General features: G+C 44.1%; 1 protein-coding gene across 2 annotated transcripts in view; it reads left to right on the forward strand.

Moving 5' to 3' along the window:
* LOC139233982 (vesicle-fusing ATPase) overlaps positions 1–19,129 on the forward strand; it is a 322,181-nt gene that overhangs the window by 44,936 nt on the left and 258,116 nt on the right. For both annotated transcript variants that reach the window (XM_070864726.1, XM_070864727.1), the window contains exon 3: positions 11,820–11,919. In XM_070864726.1, the coding sequence (XP_070720827.1) occupies positions 11,820–11,919 (100 nt within the window). The remainder of the gene's footprint in view (positions 1–11,819; positions 11,920–19,129) is intronic.

Here is a 19,129-nt window from a genome sequence, read left to right on the forward strand (position 1 = left end):
ACTGCCCCATTAATGACTCCAAGGGCAGAGCTGTTGTGCAGATCGTAGCCCTCCAATGCTGCAACATAATTAATCTGTGACGCAGTTGCTGGTTTACAGCCAAAGCTCCTTAACACTCAATTAACCGCAGGTTAATCAGAAGCATCCAGTGAAAATGGGAAATAATGCTTGCACAATCTTTATATCCTTCCTGTCGGTGGAATGCCAGCTGCTATATTTTTTTTTAAATCACCCCAAGGTAAATGGAACTCCCATCTCGATGTGCCTGTAAAGAGACTGATTGTTGGGTGTATTGTGGGTATTGGCAACAAAGCATGCCATGTCGAATGGCATGTCTCTAAGTAATTTAAGGCTGCATTTACATTACAATTGGTGCAAAGTGGTTTGACTTTGCACCAATTTTAGAAGAAACTAAATTTAGAGTAGAGGTCCAATCTGACCCCAGAATAGTCGGATACAGCCTAAAATTTTTAAATTGCAAAAGCAATGTTGCTGTTCATGGCATGTTGACTTCCGCCACCATTTAAGATTTGAATTAAGATTTTACTGTGCAGAATTTGCATTTGTTTAAAGCCCTAAATTGTTACATGAGCAAATTGATGAAGCGCACATCGCTGTGCGTTGCATTGCCGCTTTCACGGGCAATCTCTGTGCTTCAGCTTTTTCAGAATATTTCTGATTAACTTCTGAGTTAGCCGATCTCTGCAGAGGAGCATACTGCCACTGACCACCTCACCGTGGCCCACCCCGGCCTGCGAGAGAACACCACCGCAGGTCAGGGCTATAAAAACAGCTGGAGCGTGCCACTGCAGCTTCCAGCGTGAGCTACTTCGAGGTGACGTCATCAGGACCCAGGACGTCGTTTGGAGCGTGGGCAGGAGCATCGGCGGGGCCCTAGTACGGCAGAGGAGTGGGAAGGTCGTGGCGGACTTGCGGCGAGTGATGGGGGGCGGTGGAGTGATGAGGGATCGTGGCGGAGGTGTGGCGAATGAGGGTACGGGGTCCAGAAGAGCCGAGGGCCCAGGGGCAGCATAGGCCAGCCCACACTGCGATATGTGCGCACTAGGTCTGTGCAGCAGAGCAGGTCTCCAGTCGTCCTGGTTAACCCTTGCCACTGGACCAAGACCTAGCTCTGTCAAGCCCGTGTGGTGGCTGGTGTGCAACGGTCACCAGACGTTTATAAAAATAAAAAATTAAATTCTCGCACAGGCATCTTCCGCCCCTCAACTGGAGTTCAGGACCTGAATATCGGGTCTTTCATTGAAACATCTGTGAACTCATGTGGAAGCAGGTCATCCTTGTTCGAGGGGCCGCCTATGATGAAGACTCATTGTTGGATGGCAAACTAACCAGGGATTGCTGTTCACCTCGGCAATCCAGTGAGCCCTATTGGAAAGTGCGTTGGTGGAGGTCTGATGCGAAAATGGTCAGGCTCTGCTGTGATGCCACTTACAGTTGAATAACGTGTCAGCACTTCATATTCTGGCTTACACAGGAATACTAGAGGACTATGGGACAAGTTTTCCAACAATCATCAATAAGGGGGGAAAATATGACATTTATTTAACAAAGACAGTCTTTTAAAATCCAAGCTGGTGTCAACTAATCTGAAGTAATTCTCTGGGCTGGCATAGTTGGCATTTATTGTCCACTCCCAATTGTCCTATACAGTTTGAAATAGGAAAAAGTCTTGCATTTATATAGCAGCTTTCATGACCACCGGACATCCCAAAGAGCTTTACAGCCAATGATGTACTTTTGGAGTGTAGTCACTGTTGGAATGTAGGAAACGCGGCAGCCAACTCGCGCACAGCAAGCTCCCACAAACAACAATGTTATAAAGACCAGATAATCTGTTTTTGTTATGTTGATTGAGGGATAAATATTGGCCAGGACACCGGGGATAACTCTCCTGCTCTTGTTCAAAATAGTGCCGTGGGATCTTTTAGGTCCATCTGAGAGCAGACGGAGCCTCTGTTTAGCGTCTCAACTGAAAGGCAGCACCTCCGACAGTGCAGCGCTCCCTCAGCACTGCACTGGAGTGTCAGCCTAGATTTATGTGCTCAAGTTCCTGGAGTGGAACTTGAACTCTCAACCTTCTGAATCGGAGGCAAGTGTGCTGTACCACTGAACCACAGCTGACTCTGTTGACATAACTGAGTGGCTTGCTAGGTCATTTCAGAGGGCATTTAAGAGTCAACATAGTTAGTGTGGGTCTGGAGTCACATAGGCCAAACCGGGTAAGGACAGCAGGTTTCCTTCCAGATCGGACATTCATGAACCAGTTGGATTTTTCTGATCTATCTGACAGCTTTACTTTTACTTTTACTGATACCAGCTTCTTATTAACAGATTTAAAAAAAAATGGAATTACAAGTCCCTGAACCCGACTCCATTCTCTGGATTATTAATCTAGTAACATAACCACTACACTACCATGCCCACAACCGTTTGTCCTTTTATTGTTAACCTGGGGGCTGTCTTGGGCTTTCATCCAGCACTCTAACAAAAAAGCAAATTCTCTTCATATTTATACCATGAATGTTTCGGATCAGTTGGATATTTGACTGAATCGGTGGTTGGAATGCAACCATGATTTTGTAACAGCTGCTTTTATATTGTACTCATTCTGCTGGGTTCATGGAAGTGTAGGACTCTCTCATTGGCTACAACCCAGCACAAACAACTTCCTTTTCTAAAGCTCCTTTTTAACAGGATAAATTTTCTAAGGTGTTTCTCAGCGGTGTAACTAAAATGGATGCCGAAAGAGTGAGATATTGGGAAGGGTGGTCGAGGTGGGTTTTAATCGTCTTAAAGGAGGAGGGCGAAGTGGAGGGCGTTCGAGTGGGGCCCAGGCAACTGAAAGCACGGCTGCCAATGGTGGGGTGTTCAAAAGACCAGTGCTGGAAGAACACTGGTCGGGGGGGGTGTTGTTGTAGAACTGGCCAAGGCTACAGGGATGGAGAGGGGTGAAGCCTTCAAGGTATGGAAACCCAAGGATTTTAAATTTGAGGCATTGGGGGACTAGGAAACCAATCTGTGACTAAAATGAAGGGCCATTTTGGTGATGTGGCAAGGATAGAAACCTGATTGGAGAGAGTTGCATACAAGAGTTCTGGGAAAGATGGCACTAGATCTTGAAAGGAACAACACGTGGAAGAATTTGAGAGGCGAGCAAGGTTGGAATTGGGGCAGTTCAAGGGTGGTGTTTTTGAGGAGGGTGATGACATTGGTTTTGAAAGTGAAGACCATGGTACCCGAGGAGAGGAAACCCTTTACAATAACCGCTAGCATGAGGGCCAGGAGGGTGATTGGGTGGTCAGCAGTTTAGTAGCTGAGTGGATGGTCTCGACCTTGGTCACTTCTGTCCACGAGTTCCTCATACTTGGTTGGAGTGGGATATAATGAGGCAATTAATAGTGGCGAAAGAAGCAAAATGGAGAACTGTGGTTGGTTAAGATCAGTGAACTCCGAGACCTTAAAATGGGACTTCCTAGAGGCCAATTTTGGTAAGGGTTGGCAACTGTAGCTTGCAGCTGAATACATCTGACCTGCGCTCCAGGAACCTGGTGATCTGATTGGGTTGGGTTGGATTTTGCACTATGTTGAAGCACCACCTGAATGCTTAAGAGTTAACTGATTGCCACAGGCCAAACTGTGTCTTTGCACTGTCAAACAAGAACATCTTGAGAAAATATAATGAAACCACTCCAGGAATTTGTGACATTCTACAATTTTTAATAGAACATACATGCATATAAAGCTGATGAGCTGAGCATATGAACTGAATTTTCCATGTCAACGTATTGCAGTTGGGAGCTGTAGTATACAGAATTTGTACAATTGTTGATAGACTTGCATTTGTGCAGCGCCTTTCACGACCATCGGACATCTCGAAGCACTTTACAGCCAATGATGTACTTTTGAAGTCTCGTCACTCTTTTAATGTGGCAAATACGGCAGCCAATGTGCGCATAACGAGCTCTCTCAAACAGCAATGTGTGAATGACCAGATAATCTGTTTTTGTTATGTTGATTGAGGGGCCCAGAAGAGCCAAGGGCCCAGGGGCAGCATGGGCCAGCCCACACTACGATATGTGTGCGCACTAGGTCCGTGCAGCAGAATTGGTCTCCAGTCGTCCTGGTTAACCCTTGCCACTGGACCAAGACCTAGCTCTCCAGCCCGTGTGGTGGCTGGTGTGCAACGGTCACCACACGTTTTTTAAAAAAAAAAAAAAAAAAATCCACGCACGGCATCTTCCACCCTTCAGGATGTAGTTCTGGATCTGGAATATTAGGTCGTTCATTGAAACACCTGTGAACTCATCCGTTTTTTGCGTGGAAGCAAGTCATCTTCCATACGAGGGACTGCCTAGGACGATGATTGAGGGATAAACATTGGCCGTAACACGGGATAATTTCCCTGCTCTTCAAAATGGTGCCGGGGATCTTTTACATCCATCTGAGAGAGCAAACAGGGCCTCGGTTTTAATGAAATGGGGACTGTCTCTCATTTATGATCTGTAATCGATTATGGGTTTGCAGAAGCCTCCGGACTGGGTTTATTCCTGAATATAGCACTCACTACGCTGTCCCTTGGTGTATTTTTTTTTCACTTTATATGAACTCTAGTTGCGTGACAAATTGGGACTTTCAAAACGTTAACCACTTGCCTTCTGGAGTCTGGGCAGCAAGTGTAAATAAGCTCTAGTGTGTGAAAGTGCAGCCAGGCTTGGAGTAATCCTCTTCTATTTAAAAAATTAAATCGGTCTTTAAAGCAACTTAATCCTATATTGAAGAATACTGATTTAGTGCAGAATTTAATCTGCATGTAACTTTCTAACCCCTTTAGATTATTGCATGACTTCAGTTTTATTTGCAAAATTAACTTTGAACTGTACAACTCACAATGGAATTTAATCTCACATCTACACGACGTGCAGTGTATCCTATTGGGAGTTGAACTGGAAACACGCTGGCCGTTTCATTTCCGAGAAGCTCATTGAGTTTTTGGTAGTTTTGGCCTTGAATCATTTGAAGGGCGAATCATGTCTCCTGTCAAAATTGTAAACCACCAAATGCCAGTGGAAATGGTCTGATATATTATTTATCTACAAAGCTGATTGCCAAAGGCATAATTTGCTTTCTGAATGGTAGAAGGATGTTGTCACGAGTCACACGGTATCTTCTTGGTGCCATAAACCACCCATTACTTTCCATGTTCAAAATTTCTCAAACGTAACTGTAGCAAGGTCATTTCACCAGTCGGACAATATCAGGAAAAAGTTGCACAGGTCTGCTGCCCTGGCCACTGCACCCCCTCAACTGGCTACACTGGTGGTGTGGCAACAAGGGCGACTGATCTCTGATGATGCCCAGAGCCGGGCAGCATGAAGTGAGAGCAATGTGTGTCTGGTCCAGTCACCAATCCCTCGTTCCCCTCCATCCCTCCTGACACCGCGGTGTTTCCACAGGAGATAAAACCCTGTATCCCAGCATTGCATGTTGTTCATGTGCTGCACTGTCCAATTATTGTCCTTTCTGTATCTTTCCCTGTTTAGTTGCTCCGTTCTCTCAATTAAGTTGAGATAAAGGACCCTTGCAAGCCAGTAGCTCAATAATAACACTACTTTAGTAATTTTGGAAAATTAATTAATTAATCCTGAAATTAGTTTCCGGGCCCAGATGCACTCCATCACCAAGACTGCCTAATTCCACCTCTAACATCACCTGACTGCACAGCTCATCTGCTGCAACCCTCATCCATGCCTTTATTACCTTTTAGAATCGACTATCCCAAATGCCGTCCTCACATCTTCCACCTTCCATAAGCTTGAGCTCATTCAAAACTCTGTTGAACGTATTCTAACTTGCCCCAAGTCCTGCTCATCCCATCACCCCTGTGCTCGCTGCCCTAGATTTGCTCCTGGCCCAGCAATACCCTGATTTAAAAAAAAATATTCTTATCCTGGTTTTCAAATCCCTCCATGGCCTCGCCCCTCACTATCCCACCAATAACCCTCCGAGATCTCTGCGCTCTTCCAATTCTGGCCTCTTGCTCAGCCCCAATTTTCATTGCTCCACCATTGGTGGCCATGCCTTCGACTGACTCGGCGCTAAGCTTGGGAATTCCCTCCCGAAACCCCTCTGCTCCTTTTTAAGTTGTTCCTTAAAACCTCCCAAGCCTTTGGTCTCCTGCCCTAATATCTCCTTATGTAGCTCTGTATCAAATTTTGTTTGATTTGGTTCCTGTGAATCACCTTGGGACATTTCACTTCACCACATTAATGGCACTATATGCTATTGTATGATGTTTTCTCATGAATTTTTTCCCGCTGTTTAGAGGGCATCCTTATCTCTGCCAGGACTATTTTCATTTTTACCAAAATAAAATCCCAAGACACTATTGGATGAGGGAAGTTTTCCTGGTGTCCTGAGGATAAGCTGAGCTTCCAACCACATCCTCTCCTCCACCAACACCACCAATAACTGATTAACTCATCATTGCATCTTATTGCTGTTTATGGGACTTTGCTGTGTACAAATTGACTGCAATGTTTCCTGCATAGTAATAATGACTGCTGCATAATTGGCTGTGAAATGCTTTGGAACATCCTGAGAATGCGATAGCTGCTATATAAATGCAAGTTCTTTAGTATTTAGATCTGTAGATTGGGATCAATTTCTTCCAGTAGTCTGTAGGCACTTGTGGCCTCATCCTGTTCCGAATTGTTGTGTGGTTTTTCTGGATGGTAGGGTAGTTTGTTTGTCTGATTGGTATGTGGAAGCTGGAACCTCGTGTGGGGGTGGGGATAGCTGGTAGGAAGGGGTCCTGTAATTAAATTTTAAATCCCAAATCGTGTTTGATTCCGATGCTGCTGGAGGAAATGGACCATTGAATGCTGCAGATTGGAGCAGGTTCCTCCGAGCCTGCTGAAAGCGGTGATGAGCTCATTGCGTTAATGATTCTCCACTGGGATTCCAACCAGCAAACCGGCAACGTGGGGTGATTGCTTACCGAGCAATGCCTTCTGTGCTGCACTTTTGAAATGATTCACGATAAAAATAAATGTCGACAAAGCTATCGCACATAAAAATTAGAATTTAAAGAAAAGATTGAGTGCCTTATTTGAACGATTATTGCTTTAGTTGCCTGCTATAAAGGATTTACTGTTTGTTTTTTTTTTAAAAAAACAATAATTTAGTTGGCACTTACTCCGATTTGGGAAGAGTGAAGTCCATTCACTAAATCAACGTGCTACATTTGTGATCCATTTACACTTTAAGGAGCGCAGCTCGTCGCTAATCTCCAGTTCTATTCTCCTCGCCCTCCCCTCCCCACAACCAGAGGCATTTCATAAGCTGCTATGACCTCTTTTTCTTGCTGTTGTGCCAGCTCATGATGCATTCTCATGGAGCCAGTGACTAAGCCAAAGTTATCTTTGTCAGATCTGCCAAACAGCCCTCGTGTTAAAAGGCCCTCCCATTCACCAGCCTGAGTAGATCTGTCCAGTTTACTTTGTTGATGCAGGGGTAGCAGCATGGCCCTAAACAACAACGCAAACAATTTGTATTTATATAGTGCCTTTAATGTAGTAAAATGACATTTTGTGAGGCTGCAGGAGATTAGAGATCGGGAAGGGCGAGGCCATGGAGAGATTTTAAAACCAGGATGAGAATTTTAAAATCGAGGCGTTGGTGGACCAGGAGCCAATGTAGGTCAGCAAGTGCAGGTTCTGCTACTTGCTCAAGTTCACAACTGTGGGAGGCCAGCGAGGAGTGCATTGGAATAGTAACGGCTACAGGTCAGAAAGGTATGGATGAGCATTTCAGCAGCAGATGAACTGATTCAGGGACGGAGACGGGCGATGTTACGGAGGTGGAAATAGACGGTATTTGTTATGGTGCGGTTATGTGGTTGGAAGCTCATTTCAGTGTCCGATATGACACCGAGGTTGCGAACAGTGTGGTTCAGCATCAGACAGGCGCTCGGGAGCGGGATGAAGTCGGCGGCTAGGAAACTGAGTTTGTGGTGGGGACCAGAGGCAATGGCTTCGGTCTTCCCAGTATTTAATTGGAGAAAATTTCTGCTCATCCAGTACTAGATGTTGGACAAGCAGTCTGATGGAGGGGTGGAGAGCAGTGGTAGAGCTGGGTGTTGTCAGCGTACATGTGGAAACTGACGCTGTGTTTTCGGATGATGTTGCCATGGGGCAGCATGTAGATGAGAAATAGGAGGGGGCCAACGATGGGTCCTTGAGGGACACTAGAGGTGACTATGCGGGAGTGGAGAGAGAAGCCGTTGCAGGTGATTTCTGGTTAAGATTGGATAAATACGAATAAAAGCAGGCGAGTGCAGACCCACCCATCTGGATGATGTTGGAGGAGAACATAAGAGCAGGAGTAGGCCACATGGCCCCACGAGCCTGCTCCGCCATTTAATACGATCATGGACTCTGCTCCACTTCCCTGTCCACTCCCCATAACCCTTTATTCCCTTATCGTTTAAGAAACTGTCTCTTTCTGTCTTAAATTTATTCAATATTTATTCAAGATTTACAATCCTCAGAATAAATTCCTCCTCATCTCAGTTTTAAATGGACGGCCCCTTATTCTAAGATCATGCCCTCTAGTTCTAGTCTCCCCCATCAGTGGAAACATCCGCTCTGCATTCACCTTGTCAAGACCCCTCATAAGTTTCGATAATATCACCCCTCATTCATCTGAATTCCAATGAGTAGAGGCCCAACCTACTCGACCTTTCCTCATAAGTCAACCCCCTCATAGAAACACAGAAAATAGGTGCAGGAGTAGGCCATTTGGCCCTTCGAGCCTGCACCACCATTCCATAAGATCATGGCTGATCATTCACCTCAGTATCCCTTTCCTGCTTTCTCTCCATACCCCTTGATCCCTTTAGCCGTAAGGGCCATATCTAACTCCCTCTTGAATATATCCAATTAACTGGCTTCAACAACTCTCTGCAGTAGAGAATTCCACAGGTTAACAACTTTCTGAAGAAGTTTCTCCTCATCTTGGTCCTAAATGGCTTACCCCTTATCCTTAGACTGTGTCCCTGGTTCTGGACTTCCCCAACATCGGGAACATTCTTCCTGCATCCAACCTGTCCAGTCCCGTCAGAATTTTATGTTTGAGATCCCCTCTCCTCCTTCTAAACTCCAGTGAATACAGGCCCAGCTGATCCAGTCTCTCCTCGTATATCAGTCCTGCCATCCTGGGAATCAGTCTGGTGAACCTTCGCTGCACTCCCTCAATAGCAATAACGTCCATCCTCCGATTAAGAGACCAAAACTGAACACACAATTCCAGTTGAGGCCTCACTAAGGCTCTGTACAACTGCAGTGAGACCTCCCTGCTCCTATACTCAAATCCCCTAGATATGAAGGGCAACATACCATTTGCCGCCTTCACCGCCTGCTGTATCTGCATGTCCACTTTCAGTGACTGATGAATCATGACACCCAGGTCTCGTTACACCACCCCTTTTCCTAATCTGCCGCCATTCAGATAATAGTCTGCCTTTGTGTTTTTGCCACCAAAGTGGATAACCTCACATTTATCCACATTATACTGCATCTGCCATGCATTTGCCCACTCCCCTAACCTGTCCAAGTCACCCTGCAGCCTCTTAGCATCCCCCTCACAGCTCACACCGCCACCCAGTTTAATGTCATCTGTAAACTTGGAGATATTGCATTCAATTCCTTCATCTAAATCATTAATGTATATTGTAAATAGCTGGGGTCCCAGCACTGAGCCCTGCGGCACCCCTAGTCACTGACTGCCATTCTGAAAAGGACCCATTTAACCCGACTCTCTGCTTCCTGTCTGCCAACCAGTTCTCTCTCCACGTCAGTACATTACCCCCAATACCATGCGCTTTAATTTTGCACACCAATCTCTTGTGTGGGACCTTGTCAAAAGCCTTTTGAAAGTCCAAATACACCACATCCACTGGTTCTTCCTTTCCACTCTACTAGTTACATCCTCAAAAAATTCAAGAAGATTTGTCAAGCATGGTTTCCCTTTCACAAATCCATGCTGACTTGGACCAATCCTGTCACTGCTTTCCAAATGTTCGGCTATTTCATCTTTAATAATTGATTCTTTAATAATGGACTCCAACATTTTCCCAACCACAGATGTTAGGCTAACAGGTCTATAGTTTCCTGCTTTTTGTCTGCCGCCTTTTTTTAAATAGGGGCGTTACATTTGCAGTTTTCTAATCTGCTGGGACCTCCCCAGAATCCAGGGAATTTTTGTAAATTACAACCAATGCATCCACTAACCCTGCCGCTGCTACTTCTCAAGACCCTAGGATGCAAGCCATCAGGTCCAGGGGATTTTATCTGCCTTTAGTCCCATTATCATACTGAGTACCACCTCCTTAGTAATTGTGATTGTGTTAAGTTCCTACCCCCACACCGCCCCCACCCCGCCATAGCCCCTTGACTATCCACTGTTTGGATATTTTTAGTGTCCTCTACAGTAATGACTGATTCAAAATATTTGTTCAGAGTTTCTGCCATCTCCATGTTCCCCATTACTAATTCCCCAGTCTCGTCCTTCAGGGGACCAATATTTACTTTGGCCACTCTTTTTTTTTTTTTTTTTTTTTCTTTCTTTTTATATACCTATAGAAACTCTTTCTGTTTTTATATTTGTGCTAGTTTACTTTCATAGTCTGGAGTAGTCAACCATGTCAAAAGCTGTGGGCAAGGAGGGATAGTTTACCTTTGTCACAGTCGCATAGAATGTGTTTTGTGACTGAGAGCTGTTTCGGTACTGTGGCAAGGGAGGAAACCTGATTGAAGAGATTCAAACATGGAATTATAGAAAGATGGGCACGGATTTGGGAGGCGCCAACGTGTTCAAGGATTTTGAAGAGGAAAGGGAGGCTGGAGATGGGGCGGTAGTTTGGAAGGACAAAGGGGTCATGACTTGATCTTTTTGAGGAGAGGGGGTGATGAAGGCAGATTTGAAGGGGAGGGAGATGGTACCTGAAGAGAGAACCATTAACAATATCAGCTAACATGGGAGCCAGAAAAGAGAGTTGGGTGGTGGTCAGTTCAGTGGGAATAGGGTCGAGGGAGCAGGTAGCGGGTCTTGTGGACAAGATCCCCATTCTCAGGATGTGGGTGTCACTGGTGTTATTGCCCATCCCCTGACAGTGCTTTGCTAGGCCACTTCAGAGGTTATTTAACAGTCAACCACATTGGCATAGAACTGGAGTCATGTATGGGCCAGAAGATGAACAGTTTCCTTGCCACTATTGAACCAGTTGGGTTTTTAACCTGACTGCTTCATGGTTACTTTTACTGTTGTATCAGATTTTTTTTTAAGCTAATTAATTTCTCAAATTGCCCATGGTGGGATTGGAACTTGCATTCTCTGGATTATTAGTCCAGGCCAACTCTCGTAAACGTGGCCAATGGGTCAGCAGGATTATGGACTCAGTTTTTCTGGGTGGAAGAATAGGCATCAGATTGGGGGAGCTAGGATCTGTGAATTAACATGAGACCATTCCTGGCCTTTCGCACCCTGCATCGCTGAAATACGTGGAGCCCAGTAGGGTTGTAGAGACTGGCTCTCTATTCACAGCCTAAAAGCAGGATCCTGATGCAAATGTTGTCACTGCTGGGTGCTCAATTAATCGTACGTAGTGCTGGTTATTACTATTGCTCTTGACGTGATCACCTTTATCGACCTCTGAATTTTAGTGCAGCAGTCTTCAGCATATGGTTTTCAACTGCCTTTTGAATGTGCCTCACCCCCTCTTTTTTTTTTTCTCCTCCTAGGCATGTGATTGTGAAAACTAGTCCGAACCACAAATTCATCTTCACGGTGAAAAGCCACGGCACCGTGCTTCCAGGGAGCATTGCCTTCAGCTTGCCACAGGTAAAGACAGTTACTGTGTACCTTGTAAGCATGGATCCAAACTTGAAATGGGCAGTCAGTACTGATGAAATGGTTTGGGCCCTTTTTTCAGGGGGAAGGGGGACAGTGGGGGGAAATAAATGCATGTAGAATCTTAGAAATTTACAGCATGGAAGGAGGCCATTTCGGCTCATCGTGTCCACGCCGTCGACCAAGAGCTATCCAGCCTAATCCCACTTTCCAGCTCTTGGTCTATAGCCCTGTAGGTTAAGTGCACATCCAAGTATATTTTAAATGTGGTGAGGGTTCTGCCTCTACCACCCTTTTCAGTCAGGGACTTCCAGACTCTCACCACCCTCTGGGTAAAGACATTTCTCCTCCCATCTCCTCTAAACCTTTCCCCAATGACTTTAAATCTATGTCCCCTGGTTGTTATCCCCTCTGCCAAGGGAACTAGACTCTTCCTATCCACTCTGAGGTGTATAAAATTATTAATCAGGTCTCCCATCAGCCTCCTCTGTTCCAAAGAAAACAGACCCAGCATCTCCAATCTTTCCTGATAGCCAAAATTCTCCAATCCAGGCAACGTTCTTAAATCTCCTTTGCACCCTTTCCAGTGTAATCACATCTTTCCTGTAATGTGGTGTACTGTCGAGCATTTCTCTCAGAATGAGTATTCTCTGACAAACATGGCCCTTTTCAAATCCTTACATAATTTGATTATCTCTCCCCATAATCCTCCCTATTTAAGTCTGTCTTCATATTTGTACTTGTTCATTGAATCCTCTAAAGTATCAATGTCCTGTTATAATGTAGAACCCAATACTGCGCAGTAGTCGAACTGAGGTCTTCAGGTTTCACTATATTCTAACCGCTTGGCTTTTGTATTCTATCTCTCTTGGGATAAAACCTAGAATTTTACAGCCTTATCAAACTTGACATGCTGCCTTTAATGTTAATGAACATCTCCCAGTCCCTCTGCTCTCATAACACCTTGCCTATTTCCATTCCCAGTGTAATTACTGCTGTCATTTTATTTTACCAAATTGCATACCTCACATGTACTGACATTGAATCCATCTGCCACTTGTTCATCCATTCCCTTGTCCTGCCACTGTCCCTTGATATTATTTGGTCTTCTAAAGCATTAACTATACCCCTCATTTGTACATTTCGTCACCACCCCCCCCTTTAGACCTATATCCAAATGTTGATATGCACAGAAGTGGCCCTGTAACTGAACCCTGAGGGACACCATTTCCCACTTCCATTTAAAAAAAAAAGTATATATATTTTTTAAAGCTGCCCTTAATTACTACTGTTTTCTCCCTTCTTACAATTATTAATCCAATTTAAATCCTCCTAAATTTTATACCCCTTAATCTTCTTCAGTAATCTCCCATCCAATGTAGTCAGCTTCTGGATTTACACTGACTACACCCAACTCTACTTCTGTCCTGTCAAACTGCTTCTCTCATCCAACCTTGGAGGAACCACAGTTTCCTTCATCTAAAAATTGGGAAGACCGAAGTCATTATCTTTGGTATCTGCCACAAGGTCTGTACGTTCACCACCGACTCCATACTGCTTCCCGGCCACCGGAATCTGATTCGCCCTTGAACTGAGCTTCCGACCCCATATCCTCTACAACACGACCACCCACTTCCACCTCTGCAGCATTGTCGACCTTCGCCCTCCTCAGTCCAATTTCTGCTGAAACCTTTTTTGTGCCTTTGATACTTCCAGACTCAATCATTTCAGTGCTATTCTGGCTGACCCTATCTTTTACCTTCCATAACTTCAGTCTGTGTCCAAGATTGCACCAACTTCTGATTGTCCATCATGGTTTTACTTCGCTACATTGGCTCCAAGTCCCACAATTTCTGCAATTTAAAATTCACATCCTCATGTTTAAACCCTTCCTAGGCTTGGCCTTTCCCTATCCTTGACCTTCTCCAACGTTAAAGTCCACCCCGACAACTACTCTCTTCCTCTATCTTCTGCTACTGTGCATCCCTCCACCCTTGCTCCATTGTTGGTGGGTGTACATTCAGCCAACCTATGCCTCGCACTCTGGAATTCTCACCCTAACCCCTCCCCCTCGCGAGACCCTGCTTCAAACCCATCTCGTGGATCAAGCCTTCGGTCTCCTCTTCTAATGTGTCCTTCTTTACCTGGGCGTCCAATTCGTTTGGCTCGCCCCTGAAGAGCCTTGGGTCATTTTCTTCTTTTAAAGGTGAGATATAAATGCAAGGTCAAGCAGAAGCTTCTTTCAGTTTCTTCAAAATATTGCATGTGTCCATTTGCTTCTGAACGTGTTCACACCAAGGTGGATTCCTGTACAAGTGAGCCTTGCTCCTACAGCTGCAGTGCGGTTGTGTTAAAGATCTGTTCAGAATAAATATTCACGTCACGGGAACTGAACACTTTCTTTTTCTTGCTGTTGTCTCGTGCTTTTGCATGATTTAATTTAAGCTTCGATCTTGCAGCACTTTATTTTACCTTGTACACCGCGTGGGAAGAATGTAATGCTGCGTAACATTAGATTTTGAATGACTGACTGTTAAATCATATCCCAACAACGAAGCATAATCATGGATGTTTAAAATTTTCTCCGTCTCTACTTGAACTGTCAAATTGTCAGTGAACTGCTGTTTTTTATCCTTTTGGAGTTTGTCTACATGTGGAGAGAGCACATTGAGTTATTTAATGCTTGGATGAAGTTATGGTAGTTACAGGTCTGCCACTAGTCATAATGGTGACAGTTTAAGGTGATGAGCCTTATAATCAATTTAAGTGCAATTTTAATTTTTTTTCCTATTGGGTTTCGAGTAGAAATTAGTTAAAATCTTTCAGCATGCCCAGTCTTTTTTCTTTCTCTCTCCACCTTGAGCTCAAATGCTTGAATGAAATGTGGTAAGAGGACTGGGTCATTCAAGAGAATTAATCCTGGTTGAAAAAGCAATTAAAGCTTGACTTCAGTTCTTGCAGGAATTCTACATGATCCGAATATTAATATTTCTGAGACTTGGAACTGAGTTTTATATTTGTAACACAAAATAAAGGCAAAAGATATTTTTAAATTCTGTTTTTGTACTTGGTGGTTGAAGATGGGAGTGGCCTTCCCATTTGCTGGGCATGATCATCAATTGAGTTTTCACTTCATGTTTGAACTTTTTGGGCTCTTGCAGCGTTCCTTCAAGTTTGAGAACAGTGATAGCCGATTCATCTGTTTAAAACTAAGAGGAGAATAACATCCATCCTCTTTGTGCAGTATAAACCGCTTTCTGATACCCAGCATGAGACCCAAGGTTGGCAGGGTGTTTTTCTGTTGGATTCTCGTGTCTGGATTTCCATTTTCCTTTTCCTGAATTTACTTTATTTCACTCTCTCAGCCCAGTGTTCCTCTGTCTCCTTCCTTCCCTTGGTATACTAATAAATGGGTGCATTTGTAAGTCATGTACATCAGGCTGAGTGTGGTTTCGCAGAAATAATGTGTAACATTCTTTGGCCTTGCAACACAAAAACGGGCCATTCAGCCCTTCAGGTCTGTGCTATTTTATTAAAATGCTATTTTTCTCCTTGTGAGCAACCAAAAAAGTTTACTTGTTTTTTTTTTTCTTCACTCCTATTCTTGCTTGCTTCCCTTAACTTTTAATTATTTTTTATGATTGCTGGGCTCTGTTGGAACAGTTGTTTCTGACAATAAATTTCACATTTTAACCACACTCTCTGAACTATTGTTTCTGACCTCCCTATTTCAGTGTTTTAATTAGTCATTTTCTGACCAGGGTGACACTGCATGTTGCAGTGCTGGTAGATGTGCACTAGGGGCGGTGGGAGTGGGTGAAATGGAAGGGTCAACTTGTTGGATTGTCTGTGGTCACTTGGGGGTTTTTGTTTTCTCCTTTTTGTTACGGACCTGGCAGCGAACACCGTGCTTACAAGAATTGGTTATGTTGTGTTGTTCAGCGCAAGGAGGTTCAAATGAACTCCACCCAAAAGGAATAGATTCCTACCCCAGATTAATCATCATCCCCATCATAAATCTACATATGATGCACCTCTTACTTTCCCCATCAATTTGATATTGTTGTTGGCAGAGCAGTCCTGAAACATGGTGAGAAGGTTTGGTGAGGCCCCATAACCATGTATAATCTTCAGCTCAACATTCTCTGCCGTTGACTTCATTGCCTCTGAAAATCTCATGATCAAGTCCTCTAACCAGGAAGCATGTGTGTTGCAAGCCCATGTTCAGTGTCTTTTTGTGGATGGTAGAGGTGCATTTATTCTCTTACAAGCACAAATTTGCCCAGGAGTTGCTCTTTTTTTTTTGGAGCAACTTGATTTTTCTGGAGTATCTTAAAAATCCCCATTCTGCACATTTAATTTACACCAGTGTAAGTGAGTTAGTTAGGATTTTTTTTTTAGTTTCGTTTTTTTTTCCAAAAGGGGGGGGGGTTACCAGCCGTTTTGGCCATTTTAAGCCAGTTTGGATAGCTAATAGTTGCTCCAAACTAACTTAGGCCAGCATATGTGGCAGCACAGAAAACCCTTGTGGAGAATTAAGAAATCAGCGCAGGTAGCCAGAGATGGGGGATGGGGAGGGAAGTACAGAGAACGTTGAAAAGCACTAAACACCTTCACAACAACTAATACAGATCTTGTACTATAACTTTTGCATAATTTACACATTCCACATATAAAACTTAATAAAATATGCACTTTTTAATATCATTTATATCAGAAGACAAAGGATTTCGTAAAACCATTTATGAATCAAATATTTTGCTAGCAGGCCTATGAACGATGGTCAGTTGCGCAAGGTACCTGAGGGGGTACCCATGCAGTTACTCCAATAAGGTTCCCAACAGGGTATCTACGAGCATCCATGCAATTGTTCACTAAGAATTGGTGGGACTTTTAAAAACTTGGCCGAAGTCATGATTACTACCAAACAAAAGCCACGACCAGATATTTGCTGGTACTGAGAGACCAAACCGAAGGAAAGTTTTCTCTGGTCATCTCCTAACACCCAGTTGCATTGTGCCATTAACAGACTTTTTCTAAATAATTTAAAGAAACTCTTGCCCCCACCCCCACACCAACCTGTTTTTTGTCACCCTCAACGCGGGAAGGCAGCGGCTGGCCTGTGTGGCAGGCCACGAGGCCAGGGATAGAGGCGGTGAACGTCGGGTTGTCCTTTCAGCCAGGGATTGGGGCAGTGAGAATTGGGTCCGGCTCACAGCCGGCAGGATGCACTGGGAGGGCGAGGAGCTACTGCGAATGTGCGCAGACTCCACTGCGCATGCGTGCAGCTGCCGGCACTGTTATAGGTGCAGGTTGATAGCTCCGCCCCCCACTGCACTATATAAGCCGCATCAGGACCTGGGACACAGAGCAGAGTGGCCAGAATCGTTTTAAGTTTTTTGGCGCCGTTTTGAGCGCACAAAGTCGGCGCATCTCGGGAGTGCGCCGGAAAACAGGGTTGCGGAAATTTGGGCCCATAGTTTCCGCCATATGTCCCAGTAAAATCTCCTGACTGTGGTGACCATAGATCTTCTTCTTGAAAATGTGTAAAATTTGAACATAAGAGACCCCAATGGCTGCCTCTTCATATTGGATGGATGAACTCTTGGGGATTACTTTGATAAACTAGAGCTATTAAGCCTCTAAGAAAACACTGAGGGGATCGTTTGAGTTATACAAGTTTTTAATTGAATATTGAGGTATACCAGATCATTGGATCAGCAAAGTAAATCTGGAACAACACTTTTCGATGTATCAAGGCAGCATGACAAAGGGACATAGTTTTTGAGGACTGCGGAGGTCTTGCAGAGGGGCTGATGGACAGCTGGAGTGGGTTCTTGGGAGAGTTAGTTTGAGGACAGGACACTGAACTAGTCAAGCAACAGCTAGATGCTTTAAAGGGAAGATGGCAAGATTGCTATTCTGGAAGGATATGATCAGGTGGGCAGAAGGGCTGCCTTCCTCTGAACTTGCCTTGCGATGGAAAGGTTTAAAATGGGCTGTAATAAAGTCTTGGCCAGATGCAGTAAGCAGGCTTTTGAAATTGGGATGTTTCAGTGATGGAGAAGGTGAGTTGATATGATGGCTGGGACTATTGCCAGCCCCCACAATTTGTTTTGCATTTCTTGAAGGTGTTGATGTGCTTTTTGTCTTGGGATCTCACTCAGCTGGTCATTTTTCATGTGAGCCTGGATAATGAGGGATGCATTGGCACTTTAGGATGGAGGAGGGAAGGTCAACGGAAGCGAGTCTGATCCCATACACAGATGCTAACTTTCCAGCAGAGCAAATGAGAGCTGTCAGGAATGGGAACTCCACTGGGAAGCCTAATGTATTTTGTGCCTAATCCAGGGGTATTGGGATCAATTGTTGTAATCCCTGTCATACAACTAAATCAACACAGCCTAAATATGAAACGTGAGATTTTCTGATCTGTGTTCAGTTGCAAGCTTCCTTCACCACTGGGCAAGTTACAAGGGGCCTATTGCTGAGATTGCCACAAATTCTAGTGCACCCAATTAAATGCTGGCCTTTGAGATTAGATGGAACTCAATTTGATGCAATAAATCAATCTGCCTGTTTGAGTAGATCCTCAACAGGTAATTTGGATGCTTGTCCATATATATGGTGTTGGGCAGTATCGTAGAACAATGCAAAATCAAAAAGTACTTGCATAGATTCCTCTTCAATTTGTACTAAATTACCTCTACATATTCACTGTTCTCTGGAAGCACACAATGTGCCAAATTAATCATCATGTCACAATTTAAAAAAATGTGTGTGATTTTTAACTTTTGATGAGTTCAATATCTTGATTTTAACTAAAGCTTTGAAGACTGGTGGTTATATAATGGTGTCTGCCTTGGCTTAGTGGCAGCACTTTCTGTTCCAAGTCTGAAGGTTGTGGCTCAAGCATACAAAATGCCAAAAATAGTACAGATCCTGGAAAATGGGAAATATACAAACAACAGCAGAGGATGGCAAACAGATAGTAAGAGCTACAAAAAGGGAGTACAAAAAGAAACTTGTAAGGGACATCAAAACCACACAGAATTTTTTACAATTTTATATTAGGATAAAAAGGGTGGTCAGGAGAAATGTTGGCCTCTTGAAAACTGGTATTATATTGTCAATAATAAGGAAATGGCGGACATGTCGAATAATTACTTTGCGTCAGTATTTACAGAAGAGGATAGCGTGC

Source organism: Pristiophorus japonicus, chromosome 21 (assembly GCF_044704955.1).
Source record: "Pristiophorus japonicus isolate sPriJap1 chromosome 21, sPriJap1.hap1, whole genome shotgun sequence".
Classification (NCBI taxonomy): Eukaryota; Metazoa; Chordata; class Chondrichthyes; family Pristiophoridae; genus Pristiophorus; species Pristiophorus japonicus.